Genomic DNA, 24,614 nt, shown 5'->3' with positions numbered 1-24,614 from the left:
GTTAAACTGTCACTTTTATATAATCTTTGTGTTATGCATAGTGTTTACTATAAAGCTACTTAATACATACATAAACAGTGGAATATTACTCAACCATACAAAGGAATAAAATTCTGTCATTTGTTACAACATAGGTGAAACAGGAACATTATGTTAAAATTAAGTAAGGTAACCCAGGCACAAAAAGACAAGTATTGTATGATAGCATCCATGTGTGTAATCTACAAAACACAATCTTACAGAGTGAGGGTAGACAGTGGCTGCCAGAAGCTGGGGTGGTAAAGGAGGGGAGGGAGATGTTGGTCGATAGATACAGTTACAGGTAGACAGAAGGAATGTAAAATACAGGCCTGCCTCTGGCTAGGGGTGAGGAGAGGCAGGGAGAACAGGCAAGCAGAGGCTGACTTTCAATGGTCAGTTTCTGGGTGAACAGTGAAGGTCACACAGCTCTGTAAGCACTGCACTAGAAGTCACTGCTGGCACATGTTAATGGGCAAACTGCGTAATTGAATTATAATTTCAATAAAGCTTCTTAAAATGAGTAAATAAAGTAAAAAGAAATAAACAAACAAAAAAAGCAGCAGCTATTTCTTCTTTCTCTAAATCCAGATGGGAATAGAGCCAATGAGTTAGGAAAATGAATTTCACATTTTAGTAGCTGGGTATGTTTTGTTTTGTTTTACTATTCTCTGTGCTACCTAAAACACGTTGACAGCTCAATTCACTTATCTGGCTTTCTTTGTTTTTAACATTTTATGCCTAATCAGATATTTTCAGTAAGGTTGCATATGGTCTTTATTATCACATCTGTGCAGTATTTGAACCAGGGAGAGAAGAGTAAAGAACGTCTCATTCCAGTTCTTAGCATCAATATCTTAATGTAGAGTTTAATTGTAAAAATGTAAATGCCTACACTAAAATTAGCTTTTTCCCTCATCTTTTCTATTTGGCTTCAAATGCTTACACGTTTACTCTTCATCAGATTAAAATGAAATCACCAAATGTTTTTGCAAATGGCTGAGAGTTGCAAGATCAGCAAGTATAACTCACTCATTTCACAGAGAAGAAAACCGATGGCCAGAAAAGAAAGAAGTTACTTGTCTAAAAGGAGCAGAGCCTAGAGCTGAATCAGGTCACAACACCCTTCCCAGCTTACTACAATGTCCGACCATCTGCATCTGAGCTAGATCACACGCAAAGCTCTGACAGTCACAGGCCAATGCAGTCCTGGGGTCTACAGTATCCTCTGCCCTTTTTAGGAACATTAAAAACAACCACCAGAACTAGGGTACTATTTATTACACAGGAACCTGTAGCACAAGCAACACATCAGAAAACGGTTTCAGGTGAGTCATACAGATTTTTAGACGTTCTTTTTCATTATTGCCTGTTGCCAGATAAAACAGAAAAACCCACAGTTGGCTGGGGATACAGCTCAGTGGTATAGCACCTGCCTGGCAAAAGCAAGGCCCTCAGTTTGGTTTCCAACACCAAAAAACAAAACAAAAAAAAGAATAAGAAAAAGAAAAGCCCACAGTGGTCTCCCATCTTTGCCCTTCTCTACACTGAATTTTGATGGCACCAAGTCTGAAAAGAACAAATGCAAAAGCAGCTCCCTCGGTCCGGTCCTGTCAGCCTGTCTCACAGAGCCGGCAGCCACCTGGTGGAGCTGTAATACATAATTTTTTAAGAGACAAACATGAGGTGATTAATTGCTAGGTCTGTTATTGCCCACTTAGTTTCACAGCACAGAATAGTTGATATATAGTGCTTTCTCACGGGAGTGGCAATGCTGACCCAGTTCCAGTAGCATCTAAACCTTTCCCCCAGCTTTAAAGCCAAGCGTAAAGGAAGGGACGAAAACTTCTTCCTTACTCAAGAAACTGTTCTTATGTGGCCATCAATTTTCCTATTTACCTTCCCTTCACACCTCCTGAGTGAATGTGTTTGCCCTACCACCCCACAGGGAAGTCACTGCAAAGAAAGACTGAAGAGATCTGAATCCAAAGATGCACCTCGGTACAGGGGCTCAGCCTCGCCTCAGGCTCTTTTCTCAGCATTGATATCAATTTGTGGCCAAATGAAAGAAAACAGGGATCAACAGATGGTGAACATTTTTGTTAGCACAAATTAGGAAGCAGACTAAGTTCAAGGTGAGCTCTCCCAACACCAGGAACATCTACCTTGAGACACAAACACCTCCAAGGTCTCCCCCTCCCCTTTTTTTTTTTTGGAGACAGAGTCTCACTATGTAGTTCATGCTGATTTTGAACTCACTGTGTAGCCCAGGCTGGCATCAAACTTGTGGCAACAATCCTCTGGTCTCGGCCTCCCGAGTGCTGGGATTATAGATGTGTGCCACTGCACCTGGCAAATGTCAATTTTTTATACACACATAGTGTATGTATCCATTCCCCTGTACCTGTCCACCTCAGCCAAAACTGACAAAATAAGAACATTCCAAACTAAGCACACAGATCCCGTGTTTAACAGCATCCACATCTCCTTTAGTGGTAGGGTAAGTCCACTGCTGCTTCCAACAGAATTAGTGTACACTTAACTCATCCCGACGGTCTGTGTAAAAAGCCCTGCAGCAGCTTGTGCTCTGAGGTCTTCTTCCTCAGACTCAAACTGTCCTGCGCCAGGCAGCACAACTTCCAGCCCTTGAAGGTGCATTCCCAAGCCCCAGCTCATTCTGCCTCCCCTCCAAGAAGTTCACTTGGGCCATAAGAGAACAGGCCATGGCAGGCAGAGCTGGCACACGCTCGTCAGGGTCACACAGATGCCAGGGTCACACAGAGGGGTGTCTGGATGCTGGCCCTCAACAAGCAAGACCTCCTCAAGTGGTTTCTGAGTCAATGAAAACACGTAAGAAAGTACAGGCTCTGAACAGGAGTGGGCCGAGGGACACCATGCATTCTTCCTGCCGATTCAGTTTCGTTTCCGGGCATGGGGCAGCGCTCCGGGCGCAGGGCGTGGCAGGAGCCTCTGGAGAGTCCCCACATAGCTGGCCTCAGCCCAACCCTGACTACCCTACATCTGCCTTCTCCATTGTGAAGGCGCAGACTGAGGGGAGAAGCAATTGGGAAAATTACAGGAGGCGGCAGAGCCTGATGTCAGCTGAAAGGGAAAACAGCCATTAAAAAGACCAAAACTGAGTAAAATGGGACTTTGGAGAAATGCCGAAGTCAGAGTGTTCATTAACCAGCAAGGTAAAGGGCCTTTAAAACCATAATGGGCCGGTGCTGGAGCAAGCAGTTACAGTCTACGGCCGTAACTTCATGAGAATGTCACTGGGGGGGGGGGGGTCCTGCCCTGTCACAGCCCCCATGGCAGTTACTAACAGACGACTCCCCACACACACACAGCCAACTACAGTGCCACCCCATCAAGGACCTTGGCTGCCTGGGATGGGGGGCGCTTAAAGACTAAAACCAGAGGTAGGTAGGGCCGGGGCTCCACGCACAGGAATGTCAAAAATTCCTCCAGGGCTCCCCTGGGCAGCTGCCCTGCACCCTGCTGGTGCATATACCTGAGGCATCCATTTCTATGCGACGGGTCAGTGTCCAGGAAAGAGGTAAAGAAGTGCCCACAGCACAGACTCGGCTCTGCCGACCCTGCCCCTTTACCTCCCCCCCATACACCCCTTCTCCTTGCTTGCATGCTCCAGATTTCACAGGCTCTCGGGCTTTTCAGACTACAGTGGAAAAGTCCTAAAGGTTGAAAGCAGAGGAAATCAACCCAACCCTCCATTTCCTCAAATTCATTTTCTCCCAGTGGTCATCTGGAACTGGCTGCCACAGCTTCACTTTAAAATAACTGGGTGTGTTGATGGGGTACGGTGGCAGGCCTTCAATCCCAGGGCTCTGGAGATGATGGTGGGAGGATCATGAGTTCAAAACCAGCTCCATCTACACAGTGAGTCTGAGGTCAGTCTGGGATACATAACCAGACTTTATCTCCAAAAAACAAAACTCTGTGTGTACATGTGCAGTCGTTGTTTGCCTTTAGAAACCCTCACAACACAATAAGACAAACATGTAAACAAGAATCTAAAGAAACTGACAGGGGTCTAAGAAAAAAGTCCACCGAAAAGAAGAAAGCCCCCCTTGGACTTTTGGAAGGCCTGAGGCTCCTCTCCAAAAAGCGAGACTGTAGGTCCCCTTCATGTGCAGACAAGGTGATTCCTGATCCACCCCAATGTATGTGGACATTGTGTTGGGACTCCTGTTTTTACTCAGATCCTCCCTGTGGGACCTTGCTATAGCTAGCTGTCAGGCTCTTAGCAGTCTTATTTACCTCTCTGCTTATCTTTCTCCTCCATAGGAAGCATAGAAATCTCTAACTGCTAGATTTGTCACAGCATACTTCTATACACCAGGAAATACTCTGACCTGTTCCTTCCTGTATTCGGGATCTGCATCCCCAGCCTGGTTAGTAAAGTTTATCCATTTGAGGCTTCAGATGATGATCCAGACTACAGCCTATGACTCTCCCAATCAATTCACCAAGCCTTCTCCCACTGAACTGGTGGCTCTACCATTCGGCACATATGGGCACCAACTCCTTTCTCAATGTCTTCTAATGTTTTTTTGTTTTGTTTTGTTTTTCCTTTTCTCCACATACCCCAATGTAGTTGGAGACTACATAATCTCCAGGAAATAGGATTGTGGCCCCCTTCAACCAGAAGTAGCTATATGAAGACAGAGACCTCGGTACCCTCAGCACCCAACAGAGCATTATGGGGATTCATGGGTAGAGGAGGCAGGAGACAAAAGATTAGAGCGTGGCGAAGCAGCTGGGCAAGTGGGCATGACCTCTCAATCACAGAGCTCCAGGACATATGACTCGTACTTTTATTGGCTCACACTTACTCTGCAGAGCATATTTCTTTTCCTACCACTAGTATCTTTAATAATGTGAAATCACACTTAAATAAGGCAGGAATGGGACAGAAAAAAGTTTGGTGTTTTTTGGTTTTTTTTTTTTTTTTTTAATGTGGGTCAAGAAGAATCCATTAGCTTCTAAGTTGTACAGGCTGAGTGAAAAACTACTCTATGAATCCCAGAAGCATGGCTCATGGATAATCTCTACACTATCTAGGAGAAAGAAGACTTCTCTGATTCTATTTACTAGCATGATTCAAAATAGTATTTTACAATCCTAAAATTCATATGAAAGCAGAAGAGACCCAGAATAGAAAGAACAATTGTGAGTAGCCAGAGCAAAGCAGGAGGTATCACAATTTTGGGCTTCAAGTTATGTAACAAACAAGTTATAAAACAAAGTGATTAAAAACCTCACACACAAGTGGACAGGTACCTCAGTGGAGCAGGACAAAAGGTGCAGAAAGAGCCCCAGGCATATTCAGCTGTTTTTGATAAAGGGTCAAAAATCATAAGCTGGAGGAAAGACGTCTTTAACAAAGGGGCTGGAAAATTGGCTGTTCACATGCAGATTAAAATTATTATGCTCGAAACAGGTGGATTCTACCGAATTTACATTACTCCCCAGTCAGTAAAACGAGCAATTCTGTAGCTTGTCTGGGTTTTACTGATGGGACAGGGGTCTGGGACATGTTTTGGGTACATGGCAAGACACTCAGTAAATGCCTACAGAATTACATTCGACAGCTTGACATGTTCCCACTGGCTTGAACCACCAATGGTACACACATGACTGTCCCTTTAGGAGACTAGACAGTCCTATATCAGGTGGTACAAGCCACCCAATGAAACAATCACACACATATGGGCCCAGTCATGAACTTGTTAATGTCAGATAGCTGCAAAGAGTAGAACTCTGCTCAATTTTTTTCTCTAAAAAAGTCTGGCACAGCCCTGGCAGAATTCAGACAGAACGCAACTGCTCTACTGGCATCATGGTGATGCTTCTTCCCAAATGATCACATTTTCCTGCTCTGAGCAGCCCGATTTCGATCCAAGCACGGTGATACTTTTCTCCAACTCTGTGTAGAAGCAGCCGTCAGGTCTGCATGGAAAATCAAATCCTGAAGAGGTTGTCACTGAGTCTAAAACATTAACAAAGGCTCCTTAAGAGTTTCATAACTGTCCCAGTCTGCCTTAACCTACGTCAATCTTGCTTCCTGGATAAATAATTATTAGCAATGTATTGCGGTATTGGTGTGCACCGGCTCCAACACAAATACAATGTCATGTCCAAATTATCATTTTTGCCAATCACATTTAAAATAATTTTCATACTTTAACCTTATAAATTTGACATTATATCAGTTTTCATTATTTACTGAGTGTCATTATTTGTTGAGGAATTACACTGGGTGAAAAGCAGCAAGTTATTTAAACCAAATGACCACAGCATACTTTCTAGATGTTTTTACCTCTTGCTCTACAAAAACAAGCAGTTAGAAGGCTCAGAAATAAAAGTCTGAGTCTAGACATGCTGTGAATCTTCCAAAATGCTGTAATACTCTATGTATTGTAGATGGCTTCAAGTAATTTGAGACTGATGCATAATATGGTTCCACTGGTATTTCTCCTACTCTCCAAAATGCACCTCTTGCCCAGTTATTACTTTATAATTATTTCACTCGTCAAAATTACCTTTAAAATTTAATGTAAAATTTCACGCAAAAAGTCAAATTCTCTGTTCCACAAGCAGGAAAATAAACTGAAAACCAATAGAGACATTTTCAATTATTACTTACTGCATTTCATCTACGAAGGCTCCAACAGCCATGAAAGAGTAAGTATAAACTTCTTTTGAAAGCTGTAGAAGTTTGTGCTGTAGTAGTAAAAGCTTATGTTACAATTCCTCTGGTCTCTATCTCTACTGTAAGTATATACAGTTCTGGCAGTCCAGAAGTTGATCATGTCTGACATACAGAAAGAACTAAAACTGAGGCCTGGCTCCCCAATTTTTATGAGCTCAATCACTGGGGGAACATACCACTTCTCTGACCTTTAAGTTCACACACACACATGCACGCAAGCACATGTGTGTTCCTACAATGGAACACAATAATGGGTCTAGAGAGTTAAAGAACTTGTATTTGAAATCTTGTTATTTTCCTTAAGTTGATGATGGAACATCTCTCTTTTAATAAAGTCTTAAGCCCTAATGTTAATTGAATCTGATCTTAAAATATATTAATGATCATAGCTAAAAACAAATCTAAGTTCCTCCACCCTTACAACCAGTAGAAAACACTGCTCTAGTCTGACCACCTACTGAATCACTATGATGACAACTCTTTGAGAGAGCCTGCTGGCCTGCTTTCTTTCCCCCTATTGAGGAACAGAGACTTAGACATGTACTTTGAAAGTATTTGAATGAAATTAGAGGCAGACTCCTCCCATCCCAACAAAATGAGCAATAGTGCTTAAGCAAAACAAAACAGTACTTATTTCCAGGGCAAACCAAAAGCCTCCACTCAGAACACCTCTGGAGACTGCAGAAAAAAAATGCAAGTTAGAAAAATCAAGCTTCTCTCCCTATTTTATTGTTAGACAATAGAATACTTTGAAATGAGAATGTTCTCCTTAGTTGGTAATTTAAGTCTTTCAAGTATGAGAAAGAGCCAGGCAGACCCAGAAACAAAGTCCCAGTCTTGCAGAAGAAGGCGTCTTCCAAAGAAGCAATTCCGTAAGCAATGGCTGGCTCTGCCTGTGTCATTCCCAAAACCTAGTTTATCCGTCACATAACTGAGTTTTCTGGTTCTGCTGCTTCAGAAACCTCCAGACTAGTGGGATATTTCTATAGGCAAACACTTATAAATTCCAAAACAAAGCATTAAATTTCCTACTTATAGGTCATGTGCCTCTCAAAACCTCAAAGGATTAATTCTTAAGTTACTACACACACATACACATACACATTTTTACGTAACACACACAAAAAATTAAGAGTGGCAGAGTCAAGCTAAGAAGCATTACACAAGCTAACATAAAAATGAGAAATTAACACAATCAGAGAGAATGTTACACATAGACAGGATGTTAAGAGATGATCTAGAGCAATCTTCTATTTTTAATGCTAATCCTACACAGGAGTAACTAATATACAATGTGCTACTTTGAGTTCACTCAATCTAGAAAGAAAAAAAATCCAGACACTTTAAGACTATCAAGCTTGCATAATATTTTCAAACTTTTTAAAGATTTTTTTGGTGCTGGAAATCAAACTCATAACCTCATACTTGCCAGGCAGCACTGTACTACTCAACTTCATTCCCATCCCTAACCATTCTTTATTTTAAAAGTTAATCTTCTCCAAAGCTACCACCTTATATGAAATAGTTCTGATCACTGCAGTATTCCCAAACAGTTTATTCCTATGTTCCCACATACCCAAATCCTGTATCTGAACACAGGACCCAGGGCTGCACTCTGGCAAGTACCCCTGTACTTCCAAGTCACGGTTTCACCTAGAAAATGGGACAACCTGCCTTCACAAGAGCATAGCATCAAACTAAACGGTATGCAGACATGTTTGAGGAGTACTGAGGCACATGGAGATGTGTTATTACCCTAAGAGCTCCAAATTCCTACATTTCACTAAACAAAAAATTATGCTCCAGATGTTCCAGATATTTGCTCATATGCAAAAACTAAATGGCCTAAGCATTACATACCTTAAAACCAAACACATCTCCAGGGATTTCCTATCTAGCATTCTTTCCGTGCGAGCAGAGTAAGATATTAAGACTTAGGTATCTACATTTTAATATTTTCACAGATGGTGTATACATTTTCACTACATTTCTCTTGAGGGCTGGAATAGTATCTTATTCATCATTTTAGCTATAGTAACTGAAGAGAGACTATTTCTGTATTTAATACTTACCAGACCACACTTTTCCAGGATAAAAGCGAACTCTTCATGGGACATGTGCAGTGGAAAGCACTCTGGTCCTGATGGTTAGCCCTTGCTCTCACACTGTATGTAATCTGGCATAAGGCCCAGAAGCATTTTAAACTTTTATCTGTGGTTTGACCTTTAACCAGAGCACTTCAAACAAAGCCTTTAGATGACACGAAAAGATTTTTCTCCCAAAGTCCATACATGCACTTAACCCACAGTAGAGACGACTGATTCTTAAGTATCTTTCTGATAAATATGGTTATTTGGTTATGAAATACTTCCTACTGTTGATTAAAAGCATTAAAATGGACTGGATGCAGAAAGAAAAAGAAAGGGAGACTCAAAGATTCCTCTTCCTGATGCATGACATGGAAATGAAACTCCCCCAGGGGGATATCAGAGTCAATCCAAAACTGGATACTTGAGGAAAGTTATTAGGGTAGACTTAGTAAAGCAGTGAATGCTTAGTAAATATTTCATTTTAGTGCTACCTACTGCTACCTTCTTCTTAACCTTGGAAGAAATAAGCTATCTTTACTTACTCAATTAGTTCATTAACTGTTCCAATTTTATTTAACACATAACATTAATGGTATCACCAAAGAAAGATCATCTAATTTCAACATGAACTGCAGTTACTTAAAAGACATCTCACATATAGAAGTAAAATGGACTTCACAGAACTTTCTCTTCAATAATGTTAATACAGTTTATAGACACTGTACAATATTACAGTGGTAATATGTAACCAACCAGAGGTAACCAGCTCCTTTAGCTACAATGTTGCTTTGAGTACAATGCAAACCAGATGTAACCAATTCCTTATGTACAATGTTACTATGTGCCAACTAATCTTAACTAGCTCTTTCAGGGAAGAACCATATTTGCCATTTCTGAATTTTAAAGCGTAACAGAGCACCATGGCCACCAGAATACTATACTTACCATTCCTGAAATTGTCTTTGAGAGAACTTCCATACATCCCTAGTGGGACTCCAAATACATATAAATCACTTGGAACCTTAAACCAAGAATCTTCAGCAAATTCTAGTATATTCAGTAGATGATATGAAATACAAAGGAATCTAATTTTTATGTGTCAAAAATATCATGATAAGGGCCAAGGATACAGTTCAGTAGCGCAGCCCCTGCCCAGCAAGCACAAGGTAGTGAGTTCAAATCAAATCGATACAAAAAAAAAAAAAAAAAAAAAAAAAAAAAAAAAACTCGAAGACTATCAGGACACAGGACAGAGGATGACTATCCTTAGTAGAGCGCTGCCCTAGCATGCACAAGGCCCAGTGTTTGGTTCCATTCCCTAGGACCAAAGAAACAACAAAAACTAAAAAATCCAAATCCAAACCAAACAAAAAACCCTGTGGAACTGTTCATACACTCTTGACTCAAAATGACTTAAAAATATAATTTAAGACTGTATGGGGTGTAATTCAGTGACAAGACACTTGCCTAGCACATACTGACCTTGGGTTGGATCTCTAGCACCACCCCCAAGCCTAAATAAAAATTGAATATGAAATGCAATTACAATTATTGCTTTTTAAAAAACTATACATAGGAGCCAGGTGCAGAGGCAAACACCTTAATCCTGGCACTTGGAGGCTAAGGCAAAAGGACCACAAATCTAAGTCCTACTTCAGTGACTTAGCAAATATTCCTGTCTAGAAAAAAGCAGGAGATGAGTTTGGTCCTCAGGACTATGTGATGGTGATGAAGACACAAACAACAAATCTATACATTAGGGGAAAGGCTGGAAAAGAAATGTACAGAAATGTTAGTAGTATTTGTTTGGGTGATTAGACAGCTAATATTTTTTTTTCTCCACATGCTAAATTTTCTTAAAGAGTATGCACCTGTTTTACAATGAAGCAATAAAAAAGGGGGAGGTAGGAGGCAAGGCATGAGGAAGAGTGGGTAAAGAAAGGAAGGAGGAAAACCGCTCAGATTAGGAAATGGCAAAATTCAGAGTAATTAGTTACCAAGTAGTAAGTGCTGTATTTAAACTTTTAGCCTACCAAGGAACACCGCTTTCCATCTGATCACAAATAATAACTAAATCAGGGAATATTTAGTGGAATGTTTGTATCAAAAGGATTGGTTGCCTAATTGCTTCACTGAAGAGGTGTAACAAAGAATTGCAATTGCTTGCTTTCTGTTTACAAAGTGCTTTCAAGGATTAGGAAACTGGGCCAGGAAGATAACATGCTTCAATAATACTATCACTTATGGAAGACTAAAGCGGAAACTAGTGAGAAAACATCCTAATTTTACAGACAGGAGAACTAACGGAAGAGCAGAGGTCAAGTGACTTGACCACGGTCACACAGCTAAGAGCTGATTCAAAGCCATGCCTTTAAGATACAAATCGACTTGCAAGACTTCACAGAGCTCTGGAGTTTGAGTTGGCCTATGACCTACTTGTTCTCTACGACACTGTTTTCTACGGCTGAGGTTTAAGAAGTACTTAGTCTGGGGCTGAGTCGTATCTTGGTGGTACAGTGCACGCCTTGCGTGCAAGACCAAAAAAAGCGGCTTAGTTTGACAACCACACTGAGGGTCCAGAAAATAAACTAAAGCAATAGGTAACAGTAACACCCCAGACTAAGGTTAGCGATAGCCCGCACTCTGGGTGGAAGGTGGAGCGGGGCGGTTAATGTCTACAGGGAAAGGCCCCAGCTCACAAGTCATATCAAGAATTTCAAGGAAACACACCGCATGTACCTCCGCAGTAGGGACAGCGACAACCACCACAAAACCAACATTGCTAGCACCTTGCACACGCGCAACTGAGCGCGCCCAGGGCGCTTTCTCGTGCTCTCGAGGGTCCTCGCAGGGACCCGCGGTGGAAAAGCAAGCGCCTAAGACCTCGCGCGACACCCGGGGAGGCCGGCACCGCCCCCGTGGGGGGAGGAGCCCGGGCCCGCGGCGCGGATCAGCCCCGGAGCCAGCCTGAGGGAGGAGACAGCCGTCAGTCCAGGCCCGGGGCCTAGAGGCCGGCCCCGGAACCTCGCTACTCACGCTGGACCAGGCGGTCCCCGGAGAACGTGGAGCAGCAGCTGGTGACCAGCGCGCAGGGTACGCCGGCCGCCATAACTGAGCTCGCAAACTAGCGCCGTCCGGGCCGCTTCCGCCTTGGGCTGTACCATCGTCGCCGGCGCGTGGGGGGTCGGACGCGCCGTGAAGAGCGCGCGCGCAGCTCGGAGTGGCTCCCTCGCCCCCCTTCCGCTCCCCGCGTGGAGCAGGCCGGACGCGCGTGGCGTCGGCCTGGGAACAGTGCCCCCACCAGCACGCCAAGGATTCAGTATCCGGAAGCTGCGCCTCTGCCTAGCCATGGCCCAGGAGACTGAAAACAGTGATCCTGTCGGATCCATCTTACTCCAGGTGGGAAATGGGGGTCCCCTGGCCCTGCCCAGCTACTGTATCACGGAACAAAATCTGCAGCCTGGTGTTGGCTCCCAAAATGCCCACCTTGACCTCGCCCGCTGGCCTGACACACCTCCTGAGCACGACTTTGCACCTCTGGTAAAACCGTTCCTCCGAACTTTTACTACAGAAAAGTCCATCTTACTCCGGGGCACCGTTTGAAAATACTTGTAAACTTTGAACCCCTGACTTGAGAAGTGGAGGACCGCAAATCAGATACACGGGAAGTGACAGGAAATTTGAAGACATACTGAAATTTGGGAAATGCTCTTACGAGCACCCAGTTTTTAAAAATTTAAATGCCCCTTGCATTTAAAGCAACAAAAAATTTTATTGAAGATAATTTGGATCGCAAATTAAGTTATCGTTTTGAGTATAGAAATGTGCTACAAGATGACTTTCTAACCTCAGGGAAAAAATATCCGTAGTCTGGAATTTTCTAGGAACAGTTAAGCTCAGTTTTTTTCTGAAATAGTAAAAGCATTTGACACAATGTGGTAGCGTTAAACTTTTTCCCCATACATCATCATTTTTAATTTACTTTTAGCTCCATTAGGCTAAGGCCTGACATAATGAGTTGAAGGTCACTAATCGCTGTTACTCTGTAGTCTCAAATGAGACTCATTCTTCAAGTAAACTTGATTTTAATTTCTGTCAGAATTTTGATTTCTCATCTACCACCTGGGAAGGACTCTCCTAAATTCGCCTTTCCAACAACAAGGACCTGAGCTCACCAATTTCGTAAGCCTCCCCATTATGACTTGGACCTAAAATCTTAATGCACCTTTTATCATTCTTTTTTCAACAATGCCCTGCAATGAGTTTAGGAGACTGCAAAGTCAGAGCTGTTCAAATCCCCACAAGACTCATCACTGTGACACTGGCTGCAGATGTAGGAGCCAGTGACCACCTTCACATCTAACAGTTCGAGGGAAAGACTCATAGAACTCAGGAAAGTGCAACACTTACAGTTAGGAATTGACTTTAGTGGAAAGACAGCAATAAAATCAGTTGAGAAAAGAGATGTAAAGGGCAGAATCCCAGAAATCACTAGACATGGCGCTTCTGGTCATCCCAATGGAGCCATAGCATTATTTCCTCCTCCCAGAGCACCAGGTGCAAACTGCTGCCAATCAGAGCAAGCTCACTGGAACCCTTGGTGTCCAGAGTGTTTAGTGGACTGCAATCTCACACAGGCCTCTTAGAGGCCTGCACCCTTCCTGGAGATCAGATGATTGACTTTAGTCTCCTGTTTCCTGCAGAGGTAGCAGTGGAGACAGAACAGTTCAAAATGCCCATTGTAAATCATGTAAGACTCTCTGGTGGCCAGACATCCTTAGACACCACCTTCCAGGGGCCTAGCAGTCACCTCTCAGTGGCCAAGGGCAGAGGTCAGACTGCTTTTTGGGAGCGGTTAGTTTTTTACTGTACATACCCCTCTTTAGAGACCCTGAATAACTAGGACACAAGAGGAGATGCCTTCCTAGAAATAGCCAGCTCTTCCCTCAATATGCCTCATACTGAGTGTAGGGACCATCACATTTTTCTCTATTTTTCTTTATTTCCAACAGGAATAACTTGAGCATCTCTTAAAAAGAGACCAGAATCTGGGGAGAATTTGCATACCCAATTTTATACTTTCCTTTGAGACAGTTCTGTTTCCAAGGGCCATTCTCTTGTGATTTGCAATAATAGAAAATAAAGTATTAAAAACCAGATGCCTTTTCACTTCAGAATAGAATTCAGAGAACACTAGTCAAATTTGGGTATGACCTTACAGTAAAAGATAACTATCGACAATGGATTGTGAAAATGGAACAGAAGAACTAAGAATAGTCATACACTCGTCAATCAATGTCCCTTTTGTTTAAGAGATCACTCCTAGCCAGGGATATAGCTCAGCAGCAAAAGCACCTGCCTGGCAAGGGCAAGGTCATGGCTTCAATCCTTGATACCAAATTTAAAAAGAGGACCTGACACACTAGTGAATGATGGTGCAAGGAAGAAAGCTTACACTTGAGCTGATTACTGAAGCTGATCTCAGCATAGTATTCTGTCTGTCTGGAATATGTATAATGAAGAAATGTGGAAGACATTCCCTGTTTCCAGTGAGCTCTGTTACTTGTGGGCATGCAAGTACCACTCGGACACATGGCCACTTCTACTTGGAGCTGTAAATATTTCTTTCAATTCCAGCAACCAATAATAAGTATACTTAGAGGAAAATGTACATTGTCAGGAGTCAGGATACTGCAGTCTAACCATCACTGTGACCTTCTACCAGGTGATAACTTAGGGCAATCACTTTACCTCAGTTCCCTTTTCTATAGAATATATCGTTTGGATTCTGTCCATTTCCTACTCTAAACTGACTCAGTTTCCCCAAAGCTATGTGAGTTCCCTGTACTTTAAAGTAGACTTCCTGGGCCAGGGATTTGGCTTGGTGGCATAGGCCCCTACCTAGCAAGCTCGAGGTCGTGAGTTCGGTCCCCAGTACTAAAAAAAAAGTAGACTTCCTTTACTCAGCGTAGGCAATTAGTAGATTGTTTCTGGCAAATCTCTTGGTCTTTCTGTCTCTCTCCTAATTGTGTAGCAAAGGTACTTGACTCTCATATGACAAATTAGATTTGCATCTGAGATACACTGAGTCACGCGTTAGACCAGAAGTTCTCAAAGTGTGGCCCAAGGCCAAGGTCATCAGCATCAACTGGAACCTCATGAAAAATGCAAATTCACAGGACCTACACCAGACTACTGAATCAGACTCTGAGGGTGGTGCTAGCAGTCTGTTTGCAAACCCTTCATGTAATCCTGCTGCACACTCAAACTTGAGAGCTGCTACTTTGGATTGTAAAATATAAACTAAGAAAATTTAAAAGCTCAGATAAAGCTATTATAGTATGTACCACAGATCATATACACTAAGGGCTGAGTATATTCTGACTCACCTAACCTTGCTACAAGGCTGTCCAGGAAGTACTATTATTATTATCTTCATGTTATGAAAAGCAAACTAAGCCAATATGTGAGTAGGTCCCTATATGCAGAAAATGAGAGCTTTGGATTATCCTGGTAAGTCCTAATAACAACTCTTGTTAGGCGGGTTTTACTTTTAGCCCAAGTTTACAGAAGAAAGTAAAATACAGAGAGGTACATTAACTTGCCCAGGGATCATATCCAGTATGTGTTGATTCTTGAATAGGTCTTGTCAAATTGGTGACTAACTTTTTAAATTAGTAAGCTTTGTTTCTATGCTTCATTAAGGTAAAGCCATCTAAATATGCATTCATGACCTTCATTTGACCCAACTATTAAATGTGTTTGTGCAACAAAGGTTACCTGCTCTTGCAATCAAAATTAGCTTTTAAATTAGTTTCAGAAACTATATTTCAAAAATTCAGCAGTGTGTGCCAACATTACCCTTAGAAATATGGGAGGTAAATTTGCAGTTTGATATTTTCACTGTCTCACTTATCAAGCCATCTGAATGATTTCTAAGGAATATATAATATAAACATGAATGGAAACTGGGCATAGTGATACACACCTATAATCCCAGCACTCAGAAGGCTGAGGCAGGAGGGTTGCTGCCAAGTTTGAGGCCAGTCTAGGCTACATAGCGAGATACCGTGTCAAAAAATGAAAAAACAGATCAAAAACAAAAAATGGACTAAAGATAACTTGAAGCAAAGAGTGATTCAGCCAAATGTGGCAGAAATGAATAAAAAATTTTATGTTGCTTCTCACAGTATATATGGAATCTGTTTACATGACTTTTTAAATACAGAGCAAGGCCAGGCATGATGGTACATGCCTGTAATCTCAGCACTCAAAAGGCTGAGTAAGGAGGATTGCTGAGAGTTCAAGGCAGCCTGGGCCACAAACTGAGGTTAAGGCCCACCCGAACTATGTAGCAAAGCCCTATCTCAAAAAGACAATAAATAAATAAAATCTAGAGTAAATCTTCACTGCATTAAATCCAGGGCTGCTTATTAAGTAGCTCTGTCTCCAAAGTATCAAAATAAAAATCTTGCTGTAAGTAGAATGTTTATGGAAAATGATATATTTGATGGACACTGAGCTAGTAAGTGACAAGTACATTCAGAAACAATAGAGAGTTAGAACTTAATCTCTTTTCCTACCCAACCAAGTGTGGTGTAACATTTCCTATAGTACTTGCCTCTATTGCAATTATGCAAGCCGATGAGTGGAGAGAAAGAGTATCTAGCAAGAAAAGTGATAAGCTCTTGAGAAAGATTAAGGGAGCAGTTGAATTCAGTAAACACACACCGAGTATCAGTGATGTGTAGTATGTTTCACTAGATTTTTCAATTCAAGAGAAATTAATTTCTTCTTCAGTGCTGTCCTGTGTGCCTAGCACTTCACATACTTGCTCTCATTTTATTTTGCCATTATTCTGTCCTCTATCCATCTTACAGATGAGAACACTGAGCCTCTAAGAGTCTAAGTAACTTTTCCAAGTTCAGTTTAGTAAAAAAAAAAGAGAAGAAGCAGGAGCCCAGTTCATATGCAGCTGGCTCTGGAGCCTATGTTGAATCATTTTCATACATATTACCTCATTGGCATCCCACCATTCTATGGAATAGGGCTATTAATTTTTTTCCTTGACAAATTACAGGCAACATAGATGGGGAGTCATGTGACTAGTAAATGTTAGAGCTAGCAATTATATTCAGCTGCCTTTTATTGAGTTCTCACTGTGTACAGGGCCTGTTATATTATCTGAGAATTGATGAAATATTGTTGTCCACACAGAGCAGATAAAAAAGCAACCCACCAACCAAACCTTGAGAATTCTGAAGAGTAATCTAGTTTCATCCCTTCCAGCAATGGAGAGACAGAATTCCAGAAAGATGTGCAGTGCTACAGATACTAGATGGGAGAAAGTCATCACACTGAAAGGGGAAACCCACACATGAGTACCTAAGAAGGATGTTGCCCTGGAACTGCCTCTTTGTATTTCCAGATGTTTTCAAGCAATTGTTACATTGGCTTGCAGTAGTCATTTGGACAAAACAACAGAGAGAAGTACATCTTCACTTAGTACCTACCAGCAAGCAGTAGATGTGTTCAGACCCCAATCTGTGGGGCCCAAAGGCTTCATGTGACAATTTGTGTACAGAGTACAATGATTGAATGTGTCTGCCAGGCTGCAGTGCCCATCACCGAGAAAACGCAAATTCTGATATTTTGAATCTGTGGGAGCGTTCCTGAGCAATCTGTAAGGCGGGCTGGATGAAGGTGGTCCAGTATCCTCACAGAGAAAAGGTAACCATTTCAAAAATGCCTTGAGCAACCCAGTCTGCAGATTGTTATTGGTGTGACTATTCGTGAAACAGGTGTTAGGTTCATAAATTTGCATAACAAAAAGCATTTCCTGTGGCAGCAGCCCATACAATAATTGGTGCCATCTGTATTTATCTGAAGTTTGGTTTCTAGTATGGTGACAGAAAATCTTGTGCTTCCTAATTTCATAGTGCCCATTTGATTCTGAGGATGTCTGACATTGGAGAGATGTTTGTCATTTCTAAGAAAAATACACACTAGGAGAAAATGTGAAAGTAATAACATGGTTTTTTTTTTGCATGGATTGTTTTCATTTTCCACTGCATAAAAACCAAATCCACAACACCTACATATCTGCTTATTCAGAGCAGTGAGAGAGGAAGAGCCAGCTAAGACAGAAAACCAACAGGCACTGCCAACACAATTTACCATACTCTTATGAAAGGTACCCCTTCTGCTAGGTCCTGGCTTTCCTGGAAGCTTCTTGTTTTCTTTCTTCAACCAATTCGTAGAAATTGGAGTCTGGCATGAGCATCATCTCTGGTTTAACTGTTTTACTACGTGAGAGAGCATAACCCATTTGAGTTGAAGCTTTACATCTATTCCTAATGGGAGAAGGAAAAATAGAAATTGTAAGAAAGCTTTGTTCTTCACAACCTGAGACTGAATGCTGGCATGGTCTGGGTAAAGGATGTCCTCAAAAGGATACTATAAAATCAACTTATGGCTCTCACATTTTAAGCCCACTGCCGACCTGTAAGATAAATAACTGTAAGATAAATAACTATAGGTAGAACTAGATGTATTCTTTCAACACTTCATATTTTTGCATAGGTCCAAGAAGACCTTTATGAATTGAAGAAGAAATTAATGAAATTTCCATGTGAGGAAAAAGGAAAGACACTAGATATTCAGCATCTTGAAACAGCAATTCGAAGGACAGAAATGGGGTTAAGAGTAAGTAGGCTTCAGCTATTGAATAAATCCCGGAAGGAGACAAGCCTCTAGAAGAAAAGATTTGTGGTTGTCATAGGATTCTGTAACCATGGGATTTGGGATGGCCATGAGCATTCATGTTTTCTTAATTTTCTAAATGATGATTACTACCTAATTGATTTACATTATGTTATATTCCACAAAGAATTTAAAAAGGCGAAATACAAGATTCTACAGCAGCAAGTCCTAAAATTGGTTTGATAAAATAACTTGAGCTTGAAAAATAATCACTATTAATCCAGCAGTAGGCAGTGTGATCAAAGGATACGGTGAATGTTTACATTTTTTTAAAAAGTATGTTACAGTAAAAGACACCCTAGCATTTGTCCTCCTCAGTTCAGACACACTCATCTCATCCTTCTTGCCACTTTCTGAAGCAGTTCTGCAAGTGCTCTTTAGTGAGTGTCTCTAGTGGCACCGTCACAACTGCCTTAGCGCCCCGAGTCCAGTCAAAAAATTTATCTTTTCTGGCCATTTTGACTTTGGGGAAGAGCTAGAAATCGCACAGTACTGGGTGAAGTGAATAAGAACCGGGGAACAGGGCAGATGTGGACACACTGTAATCTTCTTATGAGCCTGCCCTTCTGTTGGATGGAGCTCAGCAGGAGCATTCACTGTATTTTTTTTTTTATCTCCCCTTATAATGACATGAAAGAGGACTTCTGGAGCTGCTTTGGAAAGTGGCAGAGAAGTGTGCTCCAAGTGAGGGAAAGTTAACAGCAATGTCTCTTTGTAATAAATGTTAAAATTTAAACACATGCCATATATATTTTTTTTTTTATCAGTACCAGGGATCGAACTCACGACCACCTGCTTGCAAGGCAGGTTCTTATGCTGCTGAGCTAAATCCCCAGCCCAACATGCCATATTTTTAAAATCAGACCTTGTTTGCCTGAACAAAAAAGGATTCTTACCAATGCAGTGCAGGTTTTCTGGAATTTACCAGTATTCTAGAAAATAAGATGATTTTTCCCCCACTAGCATAAGTATTTTGAGCTTTTCATTTTTGTAATATTTGTAATCACTTAGGTAAAACTAAAGAAATGTACCAATTTTGAGACAGAGAAATAAAGTAGTTAGAGATGTCACATTATTAACAGTCCTAAGAGGAGAGGAAAAGCCAATCTTTAGACCAGGACACTATTCATTTATGAAACTGGCTGTATTAGCTCATAAGGGCCCATCTTCCAAATAAGGTCCGTCTTTAGACCTGTGATTTTTAGTGCCTTAGACCTTTGCTCTCCTATGTAACCGGTTCACCACTAGCTCCCACGGCTGTGGGAAATGGTGGTGTTTCCTTGCGCTTCATTGGACTGGCACATCATTGTCCTAGATTACCTGACAGCGAGAGGGCTGGGCTCAGCTGGAGCCTTTGGCTTGGCAGTTTTGAATAATCTGCTACCTAAAGGCCAGATGCTTTTCTCAGTTGCTTGCTGGAAGCCCCTGCAAGAGAAAGACATTATTCCTTATCTGTAATGCCTTGCAGGTTTACCTGGCTAAGCAATTTCTGACAATTGTACACAGTTTCATTTGCAAAGGGGTTCAGTTAAGCTTTGGGTCTCAGTTGTTTATTATTCTTTTTGGGAGAGTTGAAGTAATTTGGCTTTCGAATGCTTAATGATACCTCAAGCATGCAAGAACACATAGTATGATGTGTTTTTGTTGTCATAATTACACAAAATTTGGAGCGCTAACCTAATGAAATGAATGAATCCACTAGAATGACATAAGCATTGACTTTTCTGTAACAGATTCACATTCGGAAATATTTAGATGATGTAAACCATCGTGTGTTAATGACTTCTGTTGATGAGAACTTACATTCTCCTATAGCTTCAAAATGGTGAGTAAAATAGCCATTGTAGAGCCCAAATAAAATAAAGTGAAATAACTTTTGTCTCTCTGTGAGATAATTATACATATAAAATTTTCCAAATTTTGTTTATATCCATTCAACTAATTTCTGTAAAGTATTGCACAGAAATTAATAGGTTTTAATTGTAGGTTACTTCTATTGAGTTCTAATGCTGCTTATTGTGGCAGTTTTCTCAGGGTCCAGGTTTTGGTGTTGTCTTTAGTTTTGTTATTTTTAGTAACAAGGGAACATTTAAATCACTTGTTACCCTACTTACATTGCTTTTAGAAGGTCATGGGTGCCTCCTTGTAAAGATGATTTTGTTATCCCGGTAAACTTGTTAGAAACTTTCAGTATGTAATCATGTGCTAAGAATTGGTGTTAGAATTGGTGTTAGAATTGAGTTTAAGAAAAACGGTCTGCCTCAACTTAGACCTTCAAGAAGGTCTCCCAGCAGATGAAACTAGGTTACACTTTTGTTCTAAACTTGCAAAAACCCTGTGGATCTTATTCGTGTTTTACGTATGTATCTAGCACTAGTGAGTGGTGTGGACCAGCAAGGTCAAGTTCTAGAACTAGTGCCAGGAAGTGAGGAAAGCTGTAGACACAGCCCAGGGCCAGCCCTCAGTGGCCAGCAGCGGGGCTCTGGATGAAGACCACACCCGTCCCCTTCCACCTAACAAAGGCAGCGCCACAGGGGCACAGGGAGAGGCAGCCCTTCCCTGGCCTCCCTACTTCTCCAGGGGCCCCCTTACAGCCCTAAACTTCTCTCAGGCTTCTCTGCATTCATCAGTTACATTCCCTACTGCCTAGAGGACCCTGATACTAGTTATCTGTGGCTCTCTATCAAATTACCCAAAACACAGTGGCTTAGAATAACAAAACAAACCCTGCTTATTTCACGGCCTCTGTCCTCAGGAATCTGAGCACACTTAGCTAAATCTGGGGCTCAAGGTCTCTCCCAGGGCTGAAGAGTTGATAGGGCTGGGAAGGTGGGCACTGAGGGGTGGGAAGAGATCTGCTTCCAAGCTCAAGGCATGTGGTTGCCAACAGGACTTGGGCCTTTCCTAGGGTGTCTCAGTGTTCCCACAGCATGGCAGCTAGCGACCCCGAGATGAAGCCCTCTCTTCTATAACCTGTACTATCACTTCTACTCGGTTCTGTTGGTTAGAAGTTAGTCAGTAGGTTTACCCCACACTCACAGGGGAGGCATTACACAAGGGAATAAACACAGGGGGTGGCATCACTGGGGACCACTTGCCACTGGGCTCCTGTGTGTATCTCCATGATCCAGCTCCCACCAGCTTCTCTGCCAAGCTTCCCCTTGCCTCATCAAACTATATTTGAATTCTCATAGCATTAACAGCGAAGAGGCCAGGAAAAAATAGGGAAACCAGAGAAAGGTTGGCCATGCAACTTACTTAGCGTAGACCCTTAACTATCTTATGCTGGTAGTGACTTTCTCATTGCTCTGGAGGGCAGTGATCACAGCTGAGGGGTCTTAGTTGTTTTGGTTCCCCATAACAACTGGCACACAGCAGGACCTGGATAAATGTTTGCTCCTGGTGCTAATACTTTATTCTTTCTCTGGATAATACATAAAGCACATATATTTATATTGTCTCATTCGATCCTTGAAATAACTATTTCATAGGCCTCATAGGTATTATCCACATTTTATAAATGTGCAAAATGAAGCCATAGAGGTTAAAGGACTTGATTAAAATCTTAGAGTTATTCTCCCACATCTCAGGGTCCCTTTCCTAATTGAAATCCTCCTTGCACTGGTCAAAGTTAAAGGATGACACTCAAGGTGTAGAGATAGGAACGGACTGCGCGTGACTATGTACCTTTCAATCTTGGAAAGATTATGAGTAAGAAAACTGTGCTTTCTTGCTTGAGAACAGGAGGAAGTCACTGTAGCAGGCCAAATTTCAGCTGGGAATCTAGAGAAGTTGAGAGTGTCCAAATGATGTGGACATCATGATAGAGGAGTGTTATTTGTCTTCGTTAGTTCTTTGTCTTTATAGTACCTGAAACCTCAGCTCACCAGCTTCTGGATATACGATGAATCTGTCAACCCATTCTCCCTCTCTTTATGTTAGCATCCTGACTTAAACCCATTAGAATAGTGGGGGTGAACCTATGGCACGTGGGCTGTTTGTTGTCATTGAAAGCTCTAAAAGATGCACCATCACAGAGTTAGTAAGCTTCCTGACACCTGATCCTGAATAGGCCTGAAGATCTTCACAGCCTTCCCTTCTAATTTACCTAAAAAAAAAAAAAAAAAAAAAATCCCTTATTCTTGTTGGGTATGGTGGTGCACACATGAAATGCCAGCACTCTAGAAGGCTGAAGCAGGAGGATCCCAAGTTTAAACCCAGTCTGGGCAACTTAACAAGACCCTGTCTTGAAATGAAAAGTAAAAAGGGCTGAAAATTGACCTCAGGGTGGAGGTCCTGGGTTCCATCCCAGGTACTACAAAAAGAAAAATAAGTACGTAAAAACAACTACAACCTAAGATTGAATAAATCACACAAGATCACATTCTAGATTCAGCATATGTCCTGTCATGCTAATGAAAGATAGTATATTGACGTTTGCCAGTTATCTTTAACAGTTTTAAATTCTTGAATAAGTCTAACTCAAATTTCAACAGTATCCTCTTGACTTGAGCAACTTAGAAAAATCGTGCCAGTCTCTACTGATTAAATGATTAGTGCCTGAGCTGTTCATGACTGTAATCAGTATTCTGTTGGCCATGTAAATGGACTGCTTCTATACAGATGAGGGGAATTCTGCCACCCTATTGCTATGTCAGGTTAGAGAAAGCTTTTAGCATTGGGATTGAACCAGGACTGGAAGTTGGCAGTCAGGGCGGAAGGAATTGTCAATATCTGCTATCCTAGGGGAGCAACTCCTTCGGAAAGGGAGGCATTGTGGTAAGGACTAGATTTCTGTTGCTCCTCTGGCAGCAGAGAGTTCAGATGTAGGAGGCTTCCCTCTACCTGTGGATTCCAAAGACGTCAGAAGAGTTCATTCCAAGTGACCATTATCCCCAGGTACACCTACGGAGTGATTCAGAACCATGTGTAATCATTGCTTGCAGCAGCACTGCTATCAATATTTTGATAACATCAGCTGGCAAAAGACTTTTTTTGGAAAGCTGTGAGGTCAGTAGCTACCTAATGAGGAAACTAAAGTCTAAGTACGTCAGTTGCAGATCACACAGGTAGTCAATGGTGAGACCCAGACTCAAGTCCAAAGCAAATATCTGCAATCTGGTACCCTGCCCTTACTCCGCCACTGCCTGAAAACCAGGAAGCCTACTCTTCACAAAAGATGGTTTCCTTCTGGCAAGTATTGCTCAAAGGAAAATCTGGTAGTTTGATGGGCAGAGATAAAAACCAGTAGGAACATAAAGTGACAGTAACAGTTGCTGGGCAAATGCAAGATTTTTCTAGCAGTCACTCCAAAACCCACTGATTATTACCCGAAGTAGCATACTTTTTCCAAGCAGCTAAAAGTGCTTTGTTCTGTTTTCAAAATAAGCATCACTGTTATCCCTCTTTGGCAATGGCTCCTCTTCTGTGTCAGAATGTGGCTCTTCCCCTTGTCCTTGCTGGCTTTCGCAGATTGTATTGCTTGTGATATCTGCTCACACTGTTCTTAATGACCATGCCCCGGCTTATTGACGCTAGGAGGCTGACTGCCATCTGTACCAGCACTATCAGAGCTGTGTAGCAATCTTCGCTTTGTATTCTGTGCTGTGCGTGTGCGTGCGTGTGCGTGCGTGTGTGTGTGTGTGTGTGTGTGTGTGTGTGTGTGTGTGTAGCAAAGCAAATAAACAATGGTAAGAAACAGTGAGAGGAAGAGAGGTTTCGTTAATTGTGGAGAGTAGATTAGGAGGTACAGTACAGAGTCATTTAATTATTAAAGTACCTTAGGTGCAGTCTATTCAGGATTGTCCCATGCAGTATATAAATGCTGGCTTCAGTGGGTCCGTGTCCCTGGGCTGTTTCCTTCCTCAGTTTTCTCAGTTTTCCCTGCCCCTTCATTTTAGTTGAGACAGGAAGGCCAGAGGGGGCTGGAGTTGGCCAGCCACCCTTCGCCAGGCCAGGTTAGGCTTAGTAGAATACTTCTCCTTGAAAACCAGGAGACCACAACAAAG

General features: G+C 41.9%; 2 protein-coding genes across 7 annotated transcripts in view; one reads left to right on the top strand and one right to left on the bottom strand.

Annotated features, from left to right (window-relative positions):
- Positions 1 to 12,013, bottom strand: part of Aagab (alpha and gamma adaptin binding protein) — a 51,764-nt gene extending 39,751 nt beyond the window's left edge. For 2 of the 3 annotated variants that reach the window (XM_063257817.1, XM_063257819.1), the window contains exon 1: positions 11,881 to 12,013. In XM_063257817.1, the coding sequence (XP_063113887.1) occupies positions 11,881 to 11,953 (73 nt within the window). In that variant the 5' untranslated portion in view covers positions 11,954 to 12,013. Of the gene's footprint in view, positions 1 to 11,583; positions 11,744 to 11,880 lie in introns of those variants that run through there. The other variant, XM_063257821.1, reaches the window with a different exon arrangement.
- Positions 12,014 to 12,105: 92 nt separating this feature from the next.
- Positions 12,106 to 24,614, top strand: part of Iqch (IQ motif containing H) — a 216,733-nt gene continuing 204,224 nt past the window's right edge. For 2 of the 4 annotated variants that reach the window (XM_023561668.2, XM_063257800.1), the window contains exons 1-3: positions 12,115 to 12,243; positions 18,427 to 18,549; positions 20,340 to 20,431. In XM_023561668.2, coding sequence (XP_023417436.1) covers positions 12,193 to 12,243; positions 18,427 to 18,549; positions 20,340 to 20,431 — 266 coding nt within the window. In that variant the 5' untranslated portion in view covers positions 12,115 to 12,192. Of the gene's footprint in view, positions 12,244 to 17,061; positions 17,575 to 18,426; positions 18,550 to 20,339; positions 20,432 to 24,614 lie in introns of all 4 variants that reach the window. The other 2 variants (XM_063257797.1, XM_063257798.1) reach the window with 2 other exon arrangements.

The sequence above is a fragment of the Cavia porcellus genome, unplaced genomic scaffold (assembly GCF_034190915.1).
Source record: "Cavia porcellus strain 051 isolate PalLab524CR breed Dunkin Hartley unplaced genomic scaffold, mCavPor4.1 scaffold_10, whole genome shotgun sequence".
NCBI classification, from domain to species: Eukaryota; Metazoa; Chordata; class Mammalia; order Rodentia; family Caviidae; genus Cavia; species Cavia porcellus.
The sequence above is the reverse complement of the archived record's forward strand: the minus strand, read 5'-3'. Positions and strand labels throughout refer to the sequence as shown.